Source organism: Nipponia nippon, unplaced genomic scaffold, assembly GCF_047370975.1.
Source record: "Nipponia nippon isolate SJK-2023a ecotype South Korea unplaced genomic scaffold, ASM4737097v1 scaffold_4, whole genome shotgun sequence".
NCBI classification, from domain to species: Eukaryota; Metazoa; Chordata; class Aves; order Pelecaniformes; family Threskiornithidae; genus Nipponia; species Nipponia nippon.
In genome coordinates, this window is record NW_028262358.1 from 25,464,425 (window position 1) to 25,487,654 (window position 23,230).

At 40.7% G+C, this 23,230-nt stretch overlaps 1 protein-coding gene across 3 annotated transcripts in view; it reads left to right on the forward strand.

Moving 5' to 3' along the window:
- NEK2 (NIMA related kinase 2) overlaps window positions 1-13,813 on the forward strand; it is a 36,459-nt gene extending 22,646 nt beyond the window's left edge. For 2 of the 3 annotated variants that reach the window (XM_087775483.1, XM_087775482.1), the window contains 8 exons: window positions 4,038-4,255; window positions 5,382-5,619; window positions 6,329-6,411; window positions 6,653-6,779; window positions 7,590-7,809; window positions 8,710-8,764; window positions 8,847-8,917; window positions 11,462-13,813. In XM_087775483.1, the coding sequence (XP_087631609.1) occupies window positions 4,071-4,255; window positions 5,382-5,619; window positions 6,329-6,411; window positions 6,653-6,779; window positions 7,590-7,809; window positions 8,710-8,764; window positions 8,847-8,917; window positions 11,462-11,688 (1,206 nt within the window). In that variant the 5' untranslated portion in view covers window positions 4,038-4,070 and the 3' untranslated portion in view covers window positions 11,689-13,813. Of the gene's footprint in view, window positions 1-3,705; window positions 3,833-4,037; window positions 4,256-5,381; window positions 5,620-6,328; window positions 6,412-6,652; window positions 6,780-7,589; window positions 7,810-8,709; window positions 8,765-8,846; window positions 8,918-11,461 lie in introns of those variants that run through there. The other variant, XM_009472973.2, reaches the window with a different exon arrangement.
- Window positions 13,814-23,230: the final 9,417 nt, after the last annotated feature.

Sequence of the window (23,230 nt, forward strand, 5' to 3'; positions counted from 1 at the left end):
ATGTTTTCCTCATTTTAATGGTTTGTAATGCAAAACCATAAAGGTACAGCTGCTGCAACAAACCCCTATTGAAGCTTGCCTGCTGCACGCATTGCTTTTGGAGTCTAACTTGGCTTTGAATCCTAACATTACAAAAAATGAAAAGTAGCATGGTCTTAAGCACTATAATTAATGCTTCTAAATTTTGTTCCTTTGCTGTCCTGTCCACAGCTGTGTTGTGCAGAATTTCTTCAATGAACATGTTCTTTGTTTCCCTCCCAAACCAGTAGAGGAAAAATACTAGGAAATTTTACCCTCTGGTACTTTTTTAGACAGTGCTTCTGTCTTATATCCCAGAATTTTATATGTTTTTGTTAATCCTAGATATGAATTTTAACATTAAAGTCAGCAACTAGAAAATTAGAAAAAAATGGTGTCATCTGGGTACAATAATCCTGGGTAAATGTAGAATTTCTATGCATGGACCAAACGAGAGAAGGTGAGAAAAAAAAACATTGTGCATAAAGACATGTAAGGACAAATGCAACTGAATATTAAAAAACCCAAAGTACTTATGTGGTGAAAATGAACTTAAAATAAAACACTCGTGTCTCAGTCACTCCAATATTTATAATTCCTCTTGTTGTTATTTAAAAGCATTCCTAAGATCTCTTACCTTGCTAATATTAGATACTCAATTCCTCCTTTTTTGCTGGAAGACTGTGGCACATTTCTGAGATCCTGGAATATGATTTTACATGTCTTTCACTTCTTCAAAGAGAAAAGACAAGGTTTTTCTCAGATATTTTTCTAATTATTTTTATAAAGTGCATTTATTTTTCATTATACATCCTCTTTCTGTGTTTATTTTCAGTACTTTTCCTATTGAGCTTCTTTTCTGTTTCTGAACCTGTACTTCCATGCAATTCTCTCTGATTGGCTAACAAAAAAAGTTGCCAGAACCATAATTTACTTTGCTACAGTACTTTGCAATACTTTTTTGCTATTAATTTTATAATTATACTGGGTTGGATTCCCACAGCAAAGTGTTAGCCATTTATTTTTACTTATTGCCATGCGCAAAAAAGAAAATATCTAAGAGAAATATCAAATTACCTACCATATTAGTTATCTTCAGCATTTAATATTTTGTCAGATAACTAGGCCCTGGAAGAAGGGAAAATGTACTCGTTACAGCACAAATGACAGATGTCACAAAAATTGACAAACTGTGGTGGAGAACTACAGAATAATTTGTGTGTGTGTATGTGTGTTAAGTTTTGGCAAACGATTAGTGAAATTTGATGTAAAAAAAGCAGAATAAAATAGAAGCAACATTATAAATAGATTATTGAAAACTATTTGGTAGCTTTCAATGACCTGAAGTCAGCACATGTACTTTCAAGACTAGAAATCTAAGAGTTGCTCCTGAACTAGAGATCAGAGCTGAAAATACAATACCTGACAAAAGGGGCCCCCATTTCAAAACTGATATATATTTTTGGAATCATTGGACTCTCGGTTCTCTTATATGGCCAGTGTGAAAATCAGAAAGAAAGAAAATGGAGTGCCTACTGAAATTTTAATGACCACTTTTAGAACTGCATATTTCTCAAAATTACCCAGCTCTTAAAAAATAAGTATAATCAGCAGTAAAATGACTGTACTACTGGTTTTTGGAGCATGACATTTTGACATTTCTCTGATTCAAACCAACATTTCTAAAGAAACTTTCAAGATAGTCCCTAGACAAAACACAGTATTGAAAACCTACTCTATTTCTTTTGAAATACAAATAGAAAGGTTCCCATTGATAACAGTGGGAATGCGTGATGACCTTTTGCTAATTTGAAAGTAGAGAAGTTTGAAACGGAGATTTGTGAAACCAGAAGTGAAGCTTACAGCCTGAATAATACATACTGTCCTTTTTGTCATTTTTATTGCATAATGCCATAATTTATTTACCATGCTAATGGTGTATGTGAGGATTTTCTTTTAAGGTAATTAAAATCAGTGATAAAAATGAACCACTTAAAACACCCTGTTACTTACTAAGAAAACTAAAATGTCTTCACACTGTATAATTAATTTGCTCTTTTTTTCCTGTAATAAATAGACATTATCTACAGATAGAAAGCTATAGGATTTTTATAATGGATAACACGAGCTTTTGTGCCTCCTGATGATGAAAGTAAAGGCTTAGATTTTTCTAAAGAGTAGTATAAGAATATTTCATAAATATTCAGTAGTAGCATGACACCTATCCCCCTCAAACCTTTTTCAAAGCCTGAAACAAGATGGGGAAATGATTAATGAGATCATGTGGAGATGCAATATGAGAAACTACTTTGTCCTATTGCTGAATTTCTAGGTCAACAAATACAACTGTTCCGTTTTGCACCTGATTCCGGCATTATAAAAGCCTGTTACAATTCTTTGCTGAAGAACTAGGAGTTCTTTTTCAGTCATAGCCACTTCCACATGGAGAGAGATTAAATTGAACTGCACTCTGGTATCACTCCAGAATTATCCTAAATGATGCTAGAAAATACAGTACATGCTGCTTAAAATTTCTGTAATGCTATTTAGTATATTGTGGTGTTACTTAGTGTCATTTAATGTAACATACTGCTTCAACTTTTGGATATGGGCCCACGCATTCCTGTTTTCAAATTTACATTTTAAGCCATTACATTATTTGGTTTATTTTCGAAAAGTGTTAGTGTATGGTATAACACAGGTGTTCATACATGGTGTAACAGTAAAGCTGCCATGACTTTCGAAGTTTTTAATGAATAATTTCTTGAAGAACCGAGGGGAATTTTCCTCATTGGTTTTAAAGGACAATTTTCCAGAACAAGTTTCTATTATTTTAAATTAGCTTGAGTTTTTTAAACACTTCTCAATATTAAAGAACTCTCCGATAAAATCTTCCAATTTCTGATCAGTATCTGTTCAATAGACATAAGTATTTCAGGAAAGGAGATGACTTATTGTTATTTTTACTGGGGGGGGGGGGGAAGACGTCTTTTCCTGAGGAGCTACGAGTACGTTACTTCTTTATACCTGGCACGCAGGATGGTTTGTAGGACCCCGGCCGGTGCCGACCGCCCCCGGTGACAGGGGGTGGCGAGGGGAGGGAGCGGGATGCGGGTCTAGGTCTGCTGCTGGGAGGCTGGGGCGGCGACCACCCCACCGTGTAGTTAAGAGGGGAGCCCCAAGGGTTCGCTTGCTGGTAGTTTCAGAGCTTGTTCTCCTCAGAATACCTGAGAGGAAACCAAACGCCGTCGAGCTGGCGGAACCCCGAGAGGCCGCCTAGTGCCTCACCCGGTCGGCGGGGAAGGACGGACACCCGCTGCCCGCCTCACTCTGGGAAATCGCCCGGGAAGGGGGCAGCCCGCCTCCGGGGTGGCCGGGCCGTGCCGTGCCGTGCTGTGCCCTGCCCTGCCCGCCGGGGCGGCAGCCCCGCGGGTCACCTCCCGCCCTCCCTCCGGGTGTCCCCCGCAGCCCCCGCCCGGCGACGAGCAGGCAGCGGCGCGCGGCGGGGCAGGAGGCAGCGCCCGCCAGCTCTCGCGATAGCTGCCTGACGCCGCCGCCCGGCGGTTGTAACGGTCGCTGTTTCCAGCGGCGTAGCCAATGGGAAGGCGGGGAGCGTGGGCGGGGCTGCGAAGCCCGGCCAATGGGGGGTGGGGCGGTGCGTTTAAACAGCGCGGGTGCCGAGCCGCGTCCCCTAGGAGCCTGCGGCGGTCGCGTCGCCATGCCCGGCCGCCCCGGCGACTACGAGGTGCTGCTCACCATCGGCGCCGGTTCCTACGGCAAGTGCCGCAAGGTGCGCCGCAAGGCCGACGGCAAGGTGAGGCGGCGGTAGCAGCGGCGGTGGGGGCTGAGGCAGCGCTCTCGGTCGTGCCTCCTCGTAGCGTGCCGTTGCTGTCAGTTGCAGCTGGGTGCTGGCGGCTCTCCGAAATAAGCGAGCGGCTTTGAAAGCCCCTCTCCCCCCCCTGCAGAGCTCTGGCTTTTGTACAAGTCACTCCCTAAGGTTTGTTTTTTTTCCTCCCTAGATCTTGGTATGGAAGGAGCTTGACTATGGCTCGATGACAGAGGCAGAGAAACAAATGCTTGTTTCGGAAGTGAATTTGCTTCGTGAGCTGAGACATCCGAATATTGTCCGGTATTACGATCGGATCATCGACAGAAGCAACACAACCCTGTACATCGTGATGGAGTACTGTGACGGGGGTGACCTGGCCAGCTTAATTGCCAGGTGCACAAAAGAAAGGCACGTGAAATCTGTTTGTGGCAATTTTGGAGTATCTAGCATGAAGCATCTCGGGCAATCAAAAGAAAAAGGTCAAAGTGAAATGTGTTTCTTCCTAATAACTTCTGAACAACTTCAGGTCTCCTCCTTTGGACCCAACAACTTTTCTGAAATGTGAAAGGGTTGTGCAAAATTACAACACGGATGGTAATTGTGCTAATGAATGCACCAACTGATTGGATGTTTATGTCCAAATAGTGAAAAAACCCCTGAGCTCTCTTCTAAGGCAGAAGCTGTTGAAGGGTTTCTGGATGCAATGCTATGCGTGGTGTTGAAAACATAAAAGAGCTCTTGCAGATAGGTAGCTTGATCTGTGGGTTCTTCTGGCTTGCCCATCAGTAAAACCACTTGTACCCTATTTTTTGTAAGAACAACAAAATACATGAAAGGGAAAAGTGATTTTTAACATGATGTTAAAAATTACTTTATGTGCCTGCTTATAAAGCTTGTGGAGACACCAAGTTGATAAGACTTCACCTTGGTCTAATCTTAGACTTAGCAGCCTACTTATTAAGTACAATATCAGTTTTCACATGCTTGGGTTAAATAAGAACATGACACCATGTGTTGCTTTGTGAGAATAGTCTAAAATGGCACTGCAGCTGCCCCCAAACATATCAGTATTTTCATTTTAGGAGGGCTATATTAAAAATCAGTCCTGTCTTGGCTCTGTTGTTGTATGCTGCTCATAACAGTTTTAGAAACAGCTGACAATATACTGTTATTGTAAGTGATCAAAGGGGCAGATCTTATCACATTAAAATGATGTTTGTGTTGTACGTAATGGAAATGCTATGTATTTGTTAGACCCTTTGGGGGAGGAAGAGAATATTGTGTGGATTCTGCAACAAAAATCTAGATGTCTTCCAACATATTTGGAGTGATTTTTTTTTTTTTAACTTCCATTTTTAAAATAGCATCTGTAGATGCCTGTTGCTGCTAGTTTTCTGTAAAGGTGCTGGGGTTGATTCAGTGATGTTTTATAGCAGTAGTCTTAAAAAAGTTACAGAACTAAAACTGGCAGCAGCTACTTAAACTGATGTATGCTCAGAGAATACTTATGTTAAACAATGTGTTTATCTTTCAGGCATTACTTGGAAGAAAGCTTTGTTCTCCGAGTGTTGACTCAATTGACATTGGCCTTGAAGGAATGTCACAGACGGAGTGATGGTGGAGTCACTGTGCATCGTGACCTAAAACCAGCAAATGTCTTTCTAGATGGCAAGCAGAATGTGAAACTTGGAGATTTTGGATTGGCTAGAATATTGCACCATGACACCAGCTTTGCCAAAACATTTGTTGGAACTCCATATTACATGTCTCCAGTAAGACGTTCCTTCTGTGCCTTATCATCTTGTCCCTCCAAGATCTGTTTTCTGCAGTGTTGGCCTCAGAGTCCATGAGCATTTGGAAGGTTTTAATGAAAAGTTATAGTCTTAAATGCAGGTGACTTTTTTCATAGAGTGTATATGTTCTGGAGACAAGGTTATTTTGCAGTTATTTTCATCTCCTTTCTTCCTCACACCATCGCTGCCTTCTAATTAAGGTTGTTCTTCACTGTGTAAGTTTTGATATGTTCTTGGAACATCAGAGATGTAAGTTAGTTATGTTGGAGTATCTTGTTCCTGAAAAGGAACAGGGAAGCTAGAGCACTTTTATGTTTCATAGTGTGTTAAGGTAAAGAGCTTATTAAATTACCTCTTGATGGTAGGATTTTAATTTCTAGTGGAAATAAGCAAGAATGAGTTATTTCCCTGTTATGGTGCATTTGTGTGGGAAAGATTAATGTTGACTGAAAGATGGAGTTGTATCAACTGAAGATTGGTGCAACACTTCAGTCTTCTACAGTGTAGTACTCCATAACTTGTTAAAATCCTGCTAGTGAGAGTAGCTGTGGAGGTTTAATTAAGATGGAATCTTAAAAGTAACCCCAGTAAGTAACGGTTTAATTCAGGTTTGAACAGTAGCTAATTATTCTGTAATAGTACAACTATGTCTTAGTTAATAAACTTAGGATTGTTCTCTTTTCTTTAGGAACAAATGAACCACATGTCATACAATGAAAAATCTGACATCTGGTCTCTAGGATGCCTCCTGTATGAATTATGTGCTCTCTCGTAAGTGCAGTAGTGTGGTAATAAATGTGGAAACATAGCTGTTAAAGCATTTATGATTAAATTCTGTATAGATGAAAGCTTAAAGGTCTCAGAGACTACTCCTAGATTTTTATTTCTGTATTGGTCTTGACATTAGGTAGTCAAAACAAACTTGCAGCTTTTTTCTTAGGCTGATACTTTTTTTATGAAAATAAGTCCTGTAAAACTAGTGAAAGAATCCAAGAAAAATGTTCTTCTTCAGGCCTCCATTTAGAGCTTACAACCAAAAGGAACTGGCAGAAAAGATAAGGGAAGGGAAGTTCAGACGAATACCGTATCGTTACTCAGAGCAGTTGAATGAACTTCTCAAAGAGATGCTGAATGTAAAGGTAAGAATCAATTACTAATTCTTCTACCTATAATTTGAACTACTACTGAAATAATAGTTTTCCTTCTCAGTTATGAAACAAACTGATCTGAAATAGTAGTTGCTATCACCTTGTCACCGGCAATATCACTTGTAGGGGAAGGAGGGAGGAATCATGCTTTGAGTCCATTAAACAAAGGCAGCAGCTCAAGTGTTACACCAGGTTCACAGGATGCAAGAAGGCTGTATCAGTATTGGCTTATACAGAATTTCCTAACAGCATGCTTAACAAGGTCTTATAACTTCAAGGCTAAAACAGTTCCAGTGTGTTTGGAAGTTGGAAGGGGTTGTTTTGTCTTCATTTCGGATTTTGCTTTATATGGCTAATGTATAGATTGCCCCCCATGGCTGGCATGGGGGTGTTGAGAAGAATACTGCATGGGACAACAAAGCTGTAACAAAAACCCAAGTCTCCAACAGGTATGGATCCTTCAGGAATCAAGTGACACGTAGAGATGCAGAGTGTTAGCTCCAGAACCTACTGACAGTTGCCGCTGTAGGCTCACCACCCCATTCTGGCTCTGAAAGGAGTGGGTTCCTGGGCTAGGAGAGCCAGACTCGCAGCTTCTGGAGCTGAAGGCTGGTAACAGCCTCCTCCCTCAGCTTTTGTCATCTGGTTGTGCTACCCCTTCCTAACTCCATTTTCTCCAACTTCTCCTTCCCTGTATAGCACCTCAAGCTGGTTTCCACCTGAGGTGGGTCTTGTTTGGGACTCCCTGGCCTTAATGTTCTTGGTTACCGATGGAACCTGTTGGTAATATCTTTCCTTTAGGATTATTGCCGACCTTCTGTTGAAGATATTCTGCAGCACCCCTTGATAGCAGACTTGGTGACAGAAGAACAAAGACAAAATTCTGATAAAAGAGGCTGGAGATCATGGGAGCCAGAAAAGCTGCAGCATTCGGATGCTGTGGTGAATGAACTGAAACGGAAGGAACAACAATTACAGGAGCGAGAACAAGCCATTAAAGAGAGAGAGCAACGTTTGGAGCGTATGATATTCCACTTTGGGAAGGGGGTGGCAATTGGATTCTGATTCAAAAAAAATAAGTGCAGAGGAAGGAAAGGTGGACAGTTTTCAAAACCCTCATTTTAATGCACTAGGATATCATATTCCTCCATTCACTACTAGAATTCTGTCTAAAGACTAAAACAAGAATGCTTGGGCTTACTCATCTATACTAGTTCTTGTTTTAAGTTACTAAGATATAATTGGTAGTTTGGGTATAGAAGTCTGGTTTGGGGAAATTATTAAACATGAGTGGCAATTAGGAAAGTATACAAAAAAACGAGGGTCTGAATATGTTGTTCTGCACTGTGCAGTGTAGGTTGCTTTTCACCTACTCTGTGTAAGTTAACATTGGCTATACTAATGTGTAACCTAAGGCAAGCCCGATATTGGAGCAAAATATACGTGAGTAAACTGTCAGCTGCTTTTATAGAAGCTGCACTCTACAGGTAGCTTGCCTGTGAAACTCTATAGATGGCTGGTCCTCAGCTGCTGCTGCTGTAAACAGGGTGTTTAGTCATAGCTGAATTATAGTATCTGGTATCTAAATATTTATTTAGATCTGGTGTCATGTGTGCCACAAGTTTGTGTGGAATAGAAAGCTGCTATAGCTTCATTGTTGCAGATATGGCAGAGTTTGGGGCGAGTGGAGGAGAGTGCCTGGCATTTCAGAGTACTTGTCTAGTGCTTTATCAGTGCACTGCTAAAGGTGTATCTACATAGCAGTTACCTTGCTTTGTTTAGAGCCATAGAAGCAGAAATATCGGTGCATCTGACAGGCTATTACTGCTGTCTTTTTCTGCAAGAAAATCCATCATGCACAATCACTCTAACTTTAACATTTACATTTTAACATTTCATACTACCATATTTCTGTTTCCAGAGAGAGAACGGGAACTCTGTATCCGAGAGAGACTGGCAGAGGACAAACTTGCTAGGTATCTTACTAACCTATAATTGCCTAGATTAGAAACTCTACAATCTTACAACAAAATGCTTAAACTTCTCTTTCCAAAACAGAGCTGAAAACTTGATGAGGAACTACAATCTCTACAAACAGCAGAGGACATTAGCTTGTGGAGATGGTCCAGGTATGAAAAAATGCAAGAAGCCGCTTGCACTGATAAATGTAGGCTGGTATGACCAGAAGAATGCCCCTGATGCTCAGCGTGCTGTACCTAGTCCCATTGTAGCAATGCAAACCCCAATTATTTCTGCGTGGTTGGGAAGAGACTCTTGATTTTCTGCTTTGAAAAAAGACTTAATGAATGATGCTCAGCCATGAGTATCAGTGACCCCTGTCAGCACTGCAGTCTTGTGCTGTTTTGAAAATTAGGTTCTTGCAGTAAGCTACTGGAAGTGCTGACTTGTAACCCAAACTTTCTCAGAGCTGTACTTATTTTACTTACAGATGTCTTTTTATAGACCTTTGATTTAGTTAATTTTAATAAAATTGCACATGTCTAATCACTTCAACTTTAGTTCAACTTCCAAAAACTTCAAGGTGGGAAATAATACTTGTTGCAAATGACCCAGCTGTGATTGGTGCATTGTATAAGCTCTGAGGAATACAAACTGCCATTACCATGCTCTAGTTTACCTCACTAGAAAAAAGAAAACAGCTTTGAACATGTGCTATAATGCTTCCTAACTACCTGTAGTCCAATCTGTTTTACAGTAGTTATTACACCATAAGTATTTGACCCTCACTTTGGCATTGATTGTTCAGTCCTCACTATCATAAGAGGTAGTATCATCTGTCCATTGCACCCATCTTTAATAGTAAAAATGATTCAAGTATCTAAGTGAATTTTGAAATATTGGTGGAATATTAAATGGCTGGGTCCTAAGTAGTACTCTAGAACAAAGAAATGTGAACACCCTTTAACATATAGGATCAATCTCTTCATTTAGTTTTGCTCAGATAAAGCAAGATAAGCATGTCACTGCCTTCAATACAAATAAAACTGAAGTTGCTTTTATTTTTTCAAGAAGTGCCTATCACAGCGGGAAAGAACACAAGTTCACACAGCAGAAGTTAGTGGTACTTGAGCTATTTCTAACATTCCTGTTAATTTTGAGAATTCCACCTGTCTCTCAATATCTGGTCTGACTTTGATACATTAAAGAACATAAAATTAAGAATAAACTTGCCTTGGGCTTTCTGATGTTGCCTCTAGCACTGGATGACTGAAGGTAAATGAGCTTCAGCTTTTGCTTCTGTTCTCTTCTGCATCTCCCACCCCTTTGATCTTAACAGGAGTGTTAATTTTTGACGATGGGCAAAACCACTTGGAGTAGTTAATACCTGAAGACAGACAATGGAGAAAAGCAAATACAATTATTAGAAGAGTGACCAAATCTTGCAATATCTGTAGATCACTTGATTAAACATTCATCAGAATGTTTGCTACTCTTCAAATTCGTTCCATGGTACTCTTGTAGTACTGTTTCTAAAATTCTTCCTGTACTGATATGAATGGACTAAGTGTTTCTCCAATATGTTATCAAGATTGCTTCTGTTATCTTCAGTTACTCTAATGGGACTGTCTTTTTCACAACTGGATTGCATCTCGTACATCTTAGATCCCCAAATTCTCCTCAAAGTCAGGTGTGTGGTTCACTTCACAGTAAAATGGAATACCAAAAATCCTGGTTTCTAGGACAGTGTCCTAGACGCTACCCTATTTTTGCAGGGATTTTCTGATTCTTAGAGAGGGATTTAATGTTAAAACAGACATAGCTTACTGATGCAAAACTACAAAATGCTGAAACATTCACTAGCCCCTTCAGTTTGGTCCTCACTTTTCTGTGCTTATTACATCCTTGCTCTAGCCTGATGAACTGAAAATGAAAGCTTCAGCAGAGTTATGATTAGGATAGTTAGACCTTTGATAAGGTCTAATTTTTTTTTGTTGTTTTGAGTTGAGTCTTGTGAAGTTGGCTCTTATGAGAGACAACTCAGCTGTTTGAATATTTTTTTATAGGGTACAAAAACTACTAAGTCATTAAAAACAGAACAAACTAACTGTCTTTTGGTTATGGCAGTTCTATACAGCTAAAGCATGGCTATACTATGAAAATTCCTGTCCTGGAGGCTGCAGTAAAAATAACTTGCTAATTGTTAATGCACCTAAATGCATTATTCATCAAATCAGAGCCCAGTTTGTGCCCCACTGACTTAATACAAGGATAGAGTTGGAACAATGTGGGTAATGTAGAAAGACCACTGAACAGGTTGGGACTGCCCCTGCGACGAAGGAGAGACAAGGTTTTTTGGTAGTTGAGAGCCTAATTATCCATTTCCCTTTGAAACTGGATTATGTTACTCTCCTGTCCTTCAGAAGAAACTTCATGTCCTTTCTTATGACAACTAATATTTCCATAGGTGTTGGGAGGTACACCCTAGAAACTACAATGGCATATATCCTTTTACCACAGTTATTTGAAAGCCTTGCTTTCAATTTTTCCTCCAAAAATGGAAAAGAATTGTTGCTATGACCTGAAATGCACTTAATTAGGTTACTTAAAGCCATAGGTAGTTAGCAAAATGGGTAACAGGGTTAAAAGACATAAGCTAAGCAATAAATGCTGAAAGATGTGTTAATTCTGTACTTATTTTTTGATTTCTTAAGATAACGGACTCCTGCTCCCCTTTTCTACAACCAAGAAGAAAGTGCACTTTGATGGAAGTGAAGAGAATGCTGTGCCTCCTGTTAATTTGGAAAACTATCCCCTTTCCAAAGGGAAGTGCTCTGATCTCAAAAAACGTCTATATGCTGCAAATCTACGGGCTCAAGCACTGTCTGAACTGGAAAAAAACTATCAACTAAAGAGCAGACAAATCTTGGGCATGCGCTGAAACTGTAACATAGATGTACAGTATTTAACTTTTTAGAGCTATTAAATGTATAGGAAGATACTTGTGCCTCCTGCTTTTAAGCTGGAACCTACTGAAAATATATTTTGACAGTTGTTATACAAACTCTTAGTCTATGATAGGTAGTTCACGATAAGGACATAAGAGATTATATTATGAAAACAGGTAGTTTTGATACCAAATTAAACAAGCTGAATTAATTGCATTATTAAAGAAAAAAATATTTTGGTCATCCTTCTGTTTACCATACATTACTGTTCTGAAAATATAAAGAATGAATATTGTAAACCATTTTTTTAAATCTGGTATGAAAAGCTTCAAATGAAAAATGTACAGAGATTCACAATCTGTAGGTTAAAATGCTGCTGTATGTAATGTACAGTGCTTGATAAAAGAAGTATTGATATTTTGTATATGTGGAAAGACGGTGGCTTTTTGTCTGCGCTTGTAAATATTCTTTAACTATCAAAAGAGCAAAAAGAGATTTTATGCTATCTCTTCCTACTAACTAGGTGACCTATCAAAGCAGGCTACTTTTAGTTTCATGTCTTTGACCAATGAGTGGGATGGGTCAGCTTAGCCTGGGCCACTGAATGGCTTGTCCATCAGCTCCTGAAAGGCCTGCGTCAGGGCATAGCGTTTGAAATAACACCTTCTTTGGTTTGCCTTGAAACTGTGTTATAAACTGATCCCCTGAGACTGCTGTCCTGGATGGGACAGCATCCAGGGTATTAGCACCTGTGTTTGGGGAGGGGCAATTGTACTTTGAATAACAAATCCTTATTTTCTTGAAGCTTATGAGGTATCTCCATCTTTCCCTTCACAATTGTCTGCCAGAGTAGGCGTTACTTGCTTAAGGTGGTGTAAGTTTCATGAACTAACTCAGACTCATTAATTTAAAAAAATCCTTTGAAACTGTAATGTCTGACATGTATTTTATGTAAAGATTTTCTGTCTCTGGGTTGGAATGCCATAAAACATACATTCTTAGAAAACAGCTAATTTTCAAAACATTTGTTTCCTTATTGGGCCATGAATGTTATCTAAGGAGGTATTCTAGATGGTTTTTGCTTGAAAAAAGAGAATCATATTTGAAACATCAATTTAATTTGGCGCATTTGCTGATAGACAAGTACTTGTGTCGCCAAACAATAGTTCTGCTCTAGCAGATTCTTAACCACCCAGCAGAGCTTACCATATTTGCTTGCGTAGCGGTTACTGTTTTCACCTTTAAGCCTTTGCTTAAAAGAATTAGAATATGACCATTTGGTTTGCTAGTCTAAAACTACCACTATTCTGGTAGTCATTACCCAGCGCTAGGTGTGGTCGGAAGTGTCTGGCAGGTATTCACAGCCAAAGTAGCTGTGCCATACGGATCCGTGCAGCTTTCCTGCTGCGTTCTTTTGTCTTGTTTAAGATTCTCACACATAATTGGAGGGTGAATCCCTGCTTTCTCACCATGTTTGCATATTCAGATTTTTCTGTTCTTTGCCTCAACCAGATGAACTGCAATGCAGTTCTACTGGCCTTCACGTGGATCTTTATTGCATGGCCCATAAACTAGCAAAGGGTAGAATATGCAGTAGTGTTAGTCTAATCTGAAAAAATATGTAGGATGCAAGAATTTTGTGGTATGCTTTGTCATCTGCAAAATGCAGGTACCAATTAGTGAAAGGAGGAAACCAAGCAACCAAGAAAATAAATTAGTAATTAATGATTCAGGAAAGACTGTATTGTGAAATGGCTGGTGTTTGCAAATGCTTTGCTTTTAACGAGACCAAACTAAGAAAATGGCTTCAGAGTATTTTTTTCTTTTTTCTTTTTTTTCTTGGAACATATAGATGGAACAAACAATTTCTGCATTTAAAAGTAAAATGCCTTCAGAGCAATACCTGCAGCTTTCCTCTTCCTTTAATTCTCTAGTGACCTCAAGATGGCAGTGTTGCCCTGTAATTGCTGGGAATTTCCTTTATTGATACATTCATACAAAATTTAAGCTCTGATTTAAATATATTTTTACCTGTTTGTTTCAGAAAATCGTAAGTGTGTTGCTGCAAGATGCTGATTTTCTTAGGCTACAGATGCTTTAGTACTTGCTGGTGCAATTAGTTGTAATTATCTCTGATTTGCCATTTTGTGTCTTTTATGCATGTTTTATAAAAATAGTTGAATCAAAGCCTTAGTTAACAATTACACTATTATGAATAAGAAATGCTATGGAGAGTGCAAACTCCATCAATCACAATGGCAGTAATAAATGAGAACAGCTTAAGTTACAACTGTAGCATTGAGCTGTTCAAGCTGCTTTACTCACAATGTCTTCTTGAAGTATTATCACACTAATATGATAAATGCAGCGTCTCTTGAGGTTTTTGAGATAAGAACTTCCTACCAGTATGTGTCAAACACAGGGGAAGGCATCCTGGAGATGGTCTTCGTTCTCTCTCAGGATTTTTGCTTTGGAATCCTGAAATTCACATTTTCCTACAAAGGCATAATTGTTTTTCCCAGAGCACGTGTGTAGCGTTGGAATTGCATTCAGGATGTAATCTTCAAATATATTCGGGAAAATAAACAGACCATTTATAGGAATAGTGACTGCTCATAGAGTGCTTGCAAAACATTGCCATCATGCTGATGGGTATACTTCTCTCTTAAAAGTGAAGGTAAATTGTACATATGTATACGGTACAGCTTAAGCCGTACAGGATGATTGATAATAATGGTGTACACTGTTGAATGTTGTGAGATAAATTCATTAATATTTAATATCAGTATCAGGAATTTTAATAATATGTATAGCTGTGGGCACACAAATGACATATAGAAGTAATTTCTGAAGTTACAGAAGTTTTATATGCATAGAACATAATTTAGCTCAAGGATAGATTGGAGGGGGAGTTGCATCATCTTTGAAAAATGTGGAACAGATCCCTGGTTTTCAGCCTTTGTGTGTGACCTTGATCAAGACCCTGTCCTGGGCCTCAGGTTTCCATCTGTGACAGGCTCGTCACAGGGGGGTGCTCAGAGACAGCGCTGCGATCCTGTACAGGTCTTCTGCACTTTGGGCAGATTTTTGGTGGCAGCGGTGCAACCACTTTGGTCTCCAACTTTGGGCAGCTGTGCATGTACTAGGGAATGGAATTTACTGGGAAAGTTGTGGTGAGTTACCAAAGTAATTTATTTAATAATTAGCCTGGTCAGCTGTCCCCTCTGCAGCCAGTGGACCAGGCTATTCCCTGTGACTGCAGCACTTAAACGGTGTGAAAGTGCTGGCTAGCTGGGCAGATAAAATGCTTAAAGAAAATCAGACTTCAATATAGAGGAGCATCAAGCTTTTTCCTAAACATAAATATCAATAGGTCATTTAATCTCTACTATATCATTGAAAAGGTGGAGATAAATCCCTCCGGAACAATTATAAAATACTTTATCATAGGGAATTTCACATTTTTGCCTTTACTGTTGGTGAGTAACCCAGGAGGAAGTATCTGGTCCTAATAGCGGCACAAGCTGGTTGACAGGCGCTCGCTGCAGGAATCAATCTCCTGCGGTTTCCCGCAGGTACAAGAAACAGTGCAGAGCAGAAGCTCCCTGCTATTACTCTTGTCTTCATCCAAAAAAGAGAGATTGCTCCCCACTTAAGCTCCTCGTCATCCTAGCCCTGGTGTGTACCTCTCACTGTGCTGCTAAAGATGAAGTCCATTTCCCAGTAAGCAATGCTTCTAGCATTCATAGTCCAAAATACGGTTGGACCCAGTAATAGTACAGGGACAGCCTTTGGGCTGTGTCTTTGTCTTATTCTTCCCTCGTGCAACTTGTGCGAAGCCAGAGGAATCCTGGTATCTGTAAAGCTGGTGTATCATCGCGCGTAGAAGCCGAAGCCTGCCCTGGGAGCCTGCTTAATAGGCATTTCAGCACCACGGAAGACTTTGGCCTAATTAAGGCTACATACAGTATAATCACATCAAGTATTAGAAGTGAGTTTTATTTATATATTTACCTTAAAAGTTAGCTGAAAGTTAAATATTAATCTTTACAACTTTAAAAAGCTCCACAGACTGATAGCGTAACGCCACATATTGTTATACTGCTTTTCCATTTAATCTTGCTTTCAGCCAGATCAGCAATGCTGAGAAGTTACTATACTGGAGGCAACAGCACCTTTATCTGACATATTATTTTGAAGGCAAAGTGCACTTCTGAGGCTCAGCTGCCGTGAAAGGATGAGGCTCTGTTGGAAAAAAATCCTATGTAATCTACAAAATGGACTCATGTCAGAGTTTTATGGTATAAAGGGAAAAGAAAGGCTACAGAGATACCTAGAATTAGGTAGCTCCGGAGAGTCTTATTTTTCAATATAGGCTCTTTCTGGGTAAGAAAGCATAACATATTTATGAAAACTTTTGGCTAATTAACTTTCATTTTTGACTGGTTTCATTTTTGACTGATGGATGGTGCTTGTTGCTGGGCTACCTGGTTCGAGCAGAGGTAATTTACGGGCCCAGTGATTACTGCATTGTTCTCTACTGTGTATACATTCTTGGTCTCAATGCGTTACGTCTCCTTCCTTGGCAACTGGAACTCTGACTTGGACATGACATGCAGCAAGTAATAACCAATAATTAAGCTTCCACTGTCAACTTTTATATGTAGTTTTTTGGTGGTAAAATAAATGCAACATGCAGATTTATGAGGAATATGGCAGTTACTCAGCAGGTGCTTGAATACTTGGCTAGAGCTAGTAGTTCTTTTCCCATTATTCATACTAATCTGAAAAACTTTTATTTGCAAAGATAGCTGCTAAATACTTTTTTACTGCTTAATCAGCTCTTTCAGCAGGTCCTGCTCTTGTAAGGTCAGCAGAAGCAAGCTTATGCATAATACAGATTTTTGCACATGTTTGTGTCAGTGGAAGGCCCAAGGACACAACAGAAGCCCAGTAAAGCCAATGACAAGCTTTCCTTCAGATTCAGTGAACCCTTGGCTGGACTTCAACTTCATTAGCATTAGACATACTAGACATTTGTAAATACTTACACTTGTTCACTATTTGGGCAGGAAGAACATTGCCAAAGGCACAGCAGGAACAAACGATCCATCTTCCTCAACAGAAGTGAAGATAAGCCACTTTAGGTAGAGCTCTCGATCTCGACTTCTACCAAATCGGACTTTCCTTGACAAGAATTCGCATCAATAGCCCTCTGGCAAGCTTGGGTATCACACAGACCTCTCTGGAGTTGTCGTATTAGGGAACAGTGAATGCACTTTTTTCTCTCATAATGCGTTTTATCATCCAATTGCAAATAGACGCAATGTTATCTGCCTGACCTCTTAGCTCTTCCTAGACCATCAGGGAATCCGCCAGTGACCCCAGAGCTAGATGGCTATTTAGGTCATCCAGGAAGTTTAGAAAATCCTTCCTGACAAATGCAAGTGTTAAAGTCACTGACCGACTTGAGCGCTAATTGCCATGTAAAGTCTTTTCTGACTACTACTAATCAATCTTTAGATGCCACTAGGGAAAGATAATATGGACTTTCTGAGACCTGGATGATAACATAAACAAAGCCATCAGGGCAAATGGCAGATCATGACAGACAATGATTTCCTGGGAGGTGAAGCAAATACCTCTTATGGCAATGATCCACGTAATTAGCTTGTACGATTATAAGTACTTTGTGGTTGCAACTAAAAGCAGGAGGAAGTATTAGCATTACAGAAAATGATATCAAGGAAGTATTCAGTTGATTGGAAAAATAACTTATTTTTATGAGAATTATTACAGACTTACCTTTAGGGCACATTTTAAATATTTCTCCCCAGGTGAACTGAAAGCTAGGAACATCTTCTCACCATTGTGCCAGTTTCTACAAGGCCAAGTGTGACCAGAGAACTGCTGCCGTGTGATGCACTCAAAGGGATCCATCTGCCTGTAAGGCAGGCTGGGGCCTCACTCTCATCAGGTGTAAGATCATTTTTCACCAATTTTAGTTCAGTCAGTTTCAGCAATGTGATGGGCAGAGATCAGCAGTGGGATGAATACAGGTGAGCAAACAAGAATGTGTCACTAAATCTCTGTGTAAGATGCAATGATTCCCTGCTCTAAATTTCCCACTCTTCAGAGCCAAATTCCTGTCAGTGCTTGAGGTCTCAAGATGAAACTGGAGGCTACAGGGGTACCTCACCTCTGTCCACATTCAGTAGAGCTCCATGTGTTATCAAAAGGGGAAAGGGCATGAAATTATATTTTCTAGTCACTGGTATTAAGTAAAGGACTGAAAACTAGACCCTGCATTTCTTAAGTTCAGGGAATTTCTCTCGGCAGAGCCCCGGAAACCTTGTTTCAGAAGCCTGGAATGGAATTTGTGTATGAACAACCACAGTCTTCACTTGTGCTTGTTTTTAACCTCTTTCCCTGTTCCATTTTGCCATCTCACATTCTGGCTAAGAATCCATGGCAGACTCATTTTGTAACTGCTGCTAATTTGCACTTGCTGCTGGCATGGCTGTGGGTGCAAACCAGATTGTTAAGTGTTGGCAAGAAGTGGTGAGTTAATCACAGCCTTGGAAGCGTGGTCCTCTGCTTGTGCTCCAGGGAATGAGCTCAACTGAATGGCAAAATCCAGCCAGGGAACTCAGCCTTGGGTTTGTGCCAGGCAGTAATCATGAGTTTTGTTTTCAAATCTGGCTCTGCAGTAACTTCTTACATAAAATCCTAGAGCCTGGCTCAAATTGACCAGATGTTCTAATGGTCACTTGCTTTTTCAACCCTATTGTTTTTACGGTTTAGATTCCATCTTCAAAGCCACTTTCTGGAAGTGAAATAGCACTTGCTACAGAGGTCAATTCTAAGCTCAGCATTATTGCAATGATTTGCAGTGTTTGCTAGTGGCCTGCCATACCTGCATTGCCTCAGTAGCGTGCAAAACTTCCTGTCAGAAATGGGAGTTGTTTCTAAAGGCTTGCTCCAGGTCCTGTCCCTACACCCCTTACCAAGCTGTTTCTCCACAACTTCGGCTTGGGCAAACAGCCAACTTTCTCAAAAAAAAAAAAAAAAAATCACCTTTATGAAGTGGGATTGAAGAATTACTATGCTGTGGTGAAGCACTTTGAGATCTGTACATGCTGAATAATGCTATTTAACTCTTCATAGCTTTGGAGTTATTAGTGAACACGTAAAGATATACTGTATGTAATCAACTGGCATCAGTACAAAGTTGGAGAGAAACTGTGTATGTTTTGCATGCATTTATTATTGTTATTACCATCCAAACATGTACTACCAAAGATGCTGTCAGCTTTAGTCCTAATCCAGTATCCCACAGTACCAGGCTGTGACCAAATATTTTTTACTGATCCTACAGTAAGATCACCAATTGTTCTCTTACAGAAAATTAGAAGGATCAACAAGAAAAACACTGAATAAAATCAAATCTTTGCAATGGTAAGGGCAGCTTTCAGCATATGCAAACATGGAATTGTCTTCTACTCTTCTTTTTAGTAACCAAACACAAAACAGTTATCCTCTTCCCCCACTTCCAGGTTCATTCTCTCTGGTGACTTGGCCTGGAAGAATGGTAGCTGCTCACTTTAATGCCCGGGGAACAACTTATCATGCTGTAAATCATTCTGTCCTGTTTCAGCCTCAGCAGTACTGAGAAACAGGCTGTGTACCCAGTCTCAGCATCGCATGTCCCTAACCGCATGCAACACATTTAAGACCCCTGATTACCGGCGAGGTCCCTTCCTGCCCTTGGTAAATAATGAATAAGAATAAATGCATTAAAAGAATACTAGACATTTCTCAACCTGGGAGTTATTCTAAGGAAACTCATGACTTGCATTACCTGGCAGCAAGGTTTTTGGCTTATTTTAAGCATGTAGCTAGTAGAAACAAACCCATGGTGATACATTGTCGTTGCACAACTATTGAGTCCTTCACAACACACCAATGCAGACTACTAGGTAAACCAGAAATCTCTCTGTAGCAACATCTACCCTTCTAATTTATGAATTAATTTAATATCAGCCTTCTGATTGACAGCCCAGTAGCCTGGTTTCCTCCCTTCACAGGAGAGGAAGTTCACTCTGAATTAACAGGGTGAGGCTGTCTCTATATGCACTCGGTGCTCTGCTTTCTCATCACCGTTGCTCAGATTAGGATCACTCTTGCTTATTTGTTTTAGGAAGTGGTGACTTCTTCAAAAAAGAGGAAGAATAATTTTAGGTAATTTTATATGGATTAGAGGAGGTATCAAATGATAATATTTGATATCTTTTCCCCTTTTTTTATTTCGTCTGAGCTAATCCTCCTTTGGCATGGGAGTGGGAGTGGCTGTTTAAACAACAGCAGTTTATTTACAGCTACTTGGGGTTTCATTGCCATTTGTCTGGGATGGTAGAAACATTAACCCTAATTCAGCATTGTTGGAAGCAAAGGATTTCTGTGTAATTGCTTTTGCAAGGTACATGATATAAATGAGAAGGCTCGTTTAGGACCCATTTCACGATCACTTCTTCCTCTGTGAGTTATGGGGAAACTTTTTTGCAAAATTTGGGCCAAATATCATAATGAAAAGTCCACTGACCCCTTCAGTTGTTGTTTTAGGGTCATCTCTTTGCAGCATATTACTTCCGGATTTTCTCTCATATTGACCCTCATTGATGTTTTATTTATCTACTTCTGAAACATTCCCAATACCTGGACCCGAGTGATTGTGGCTGCTCTTGCCAGAAGACACTGGCAGCCAGGGGAAAGCCAGACTGCAGGGCTCGGATACTGGGGAATGAGATGGCTTCCCCATGACCTGAAACCTTTCCATCACTGCTGACTAGATTTCAAGAAGACACTACACAGTTTAGGCAGGAGTCTTTGATGTGAGAATCTCTGAGTCAGGGTTTAAAGTCATATCAATGCGACAGCTCCTAATGATCAACCTTTGAGCAATAACTTGCAAACTTGTCCTTGAGATTATCAGTAAATTTTTCTTCCACCTTCCAGCATCTGTGAAGGACAGGGGATTCCCAAAGAAACTTGTCCTTTTTGGCAAAATGTATCCCAATAAGAAAAGTCTTACTAAAAGCCCCAGATAAATGCTGAGCAATTCCCCCTCTGACAAGTCTTTTGTGTTTCAGGCCTGGGTGACATCAGAAGGATGACAGTGTGGGTGCTCAGCAGCTCTGGAAGACATCTGCCATATGTCAGACACTGATGAACTGAGAGGTTTGCTAACAACTGAGGAGAGTTGCTGAAGTATGCAAAGCTAGGGCAAGATTATTAGGCTTTGTTCTTCTATCGTAAATGCAGGAGGAATCCTGGCCCTCTGGGAGCCATTGATGCTATTGTGGCCTGGGCTGCATACAAAGTCCTGCCTTTTTGATTTAGAGTGTTTATTTGTTTCCAAACCTCTTTCCCCACCATCCCTCATTTCTACTCTCCCTGGTGATGATTCAGTGGAATAAAGCCACATGAGTATAACACCCATCCAGCAAAAACACTTGAGGACAGACTTTAAACTGAGCAAGTGTTTTATTACTTCCTGAAGAAGAATGTTCTTATAAAGCAATACCCTTATGCCTATTACAAATAATACATCTTATTAATAAGTCATTTTAGCTAAAGAGAAACCTGTAGAAACTGCCCCCACTGTCCAACAATCAAGTGAGACTGGCAAGTGAGGAAGCAAGAACTTTGGATGTAGTAAAAATAACTAACTCTGCCTATTATTTGCTTTTGATTTTTTCCCCTCTTGCTGTCTTTGCTCCATCTTGTCTGTCTGCTCCATTTCCTTTGTATTTTTCAGTCACACTGTTGTTGGTTTTTTTTTTTACTGGAACATGGGTCCAGAGGAGGGCAACGAAGTTGGTGAAGGGTCTAGAGCACGTGTCTTATGAGGAGCGGCTGAGGGAACTGGGGTTGTTTAGCCTGGAGAAGAGGAGGCTGAGGAGAGACCTTATCGCTCTCTACAACTACCTGAAAGAAGGCTGTAGCGAGGTGGGAGTCGGCCTCTTCTCCCTAGTAATGAGCGATAGAACGAAAGGAAACGGCCTCAAGCTGCGCCAGGGGAGGTTTAGGTTAGACATTAGGAAAAACTTCTTCACCAAGAGGGTGGTCAAGCACTGGAACAGGCTGCCCAGGGAAGTGGTTGAGTCTCCATCCCTGTAGGTATTTAAAGAACGGATAGATACGGTGCTTGAAGACATGGTATAGATGGACTTGGCAGTGATAGGTTGACGGTTGGACTCAATGATCTTAAGGGTCCTTTCCAACCTTGACGATTCTATGATTCTATGAAATAAAGCCCAGGATATTACACTGTTTGTTTGACCACTCTACTAGTCTCCAGCACCAGGCAGCCAACAGTGTCTTCCCAGGACTTAGGAAAGCAAGAATCCTTGCTCTTAACCTTCCTCCTGAACTGCATCTATTCTGTGTGTGCACACATGTGTGCACTAAACTGATACCCCTAACAGAGGATTAGAGGGAAGGTGACATTTGTAATTGCCAGAATTGTGTGCAAATAGATGCCTGTGTACATTTTATGCTACGGTTGAGGGCATTTGAAATTTCCCAAACTGAGACCATCTTGGAAATGCAACTACTTCCCCTTTTCACTTTAAAAGCAACAGCCCTGAGAATTTTTAAGACAGCTGAAGAACCCACTGATCTCACTGAAACTGTCAGGGGAAGTAGATAGCACCACAGAAATTAGCATGCTAAATGCAGGCCAGTATTTACCTTGGGTATCTGGATATTCTTTTGATGTAAAGGAACATTGTATTCTCCTTAGTGCTTTGCTACAGAAGCATTTCTCCAGCAGTAAAACTGAAAAAGCAGGTTTAATTATTAGCTGCTTTGCCACCTCGGTGGCTTTAGCAGGCTGTGTGCAGACTTTGCAGATCATAGCACTCAGGCACACCCAAAGGCTACGCAGGCAGTCTTGAAAGCAAAAGCTGGAAGCAACCATTCCCCTCTAAAGGCTCCATCTCTCCCAGATAAACAGCTGTACAGGAGTGAGCATGAGAAGTCGGTCACAGCACTGCTGCTCCTGTCAGCTTGCTGCGGGCGGGAGGGTCCGCGAGCACATGTGCTATCCTGGCGGCCCAGAGGGACAGATCCGTGCAGGGTTCCCTTGCTGGGTGGAGCAGATAATACAGAAACATGAAACTGAGCTGCCTCCAAGTTTGGGGTTACACTGGGGCATGTCAGTCAGAGCATATGGTGCTGAGCTTCAAGCTCTGTAGCCGGTTGCGCTCTCCCCGGGGCAGGGAGCATTGAAGGCTGACCGCCTGGCTGGGGCCCAGGACTCAGCACTGCTTGCAGCCCCCTTTGCTGCCTGTGGCCCTGCCTTTTGGGCAACCCCAAGGAGGCTCTTCATAGGCTGAACGTGGTATGGGATCAACATTCACGTTTTTACCTGTGGCTGGATTAGGTGGCGTGCAAACTGTTGGGTTTTGGCTGCCAGAGAGGGATGTCCATGTGCAGGGACCTGTGTTACCATCCCGACCAGCACAAACAGGC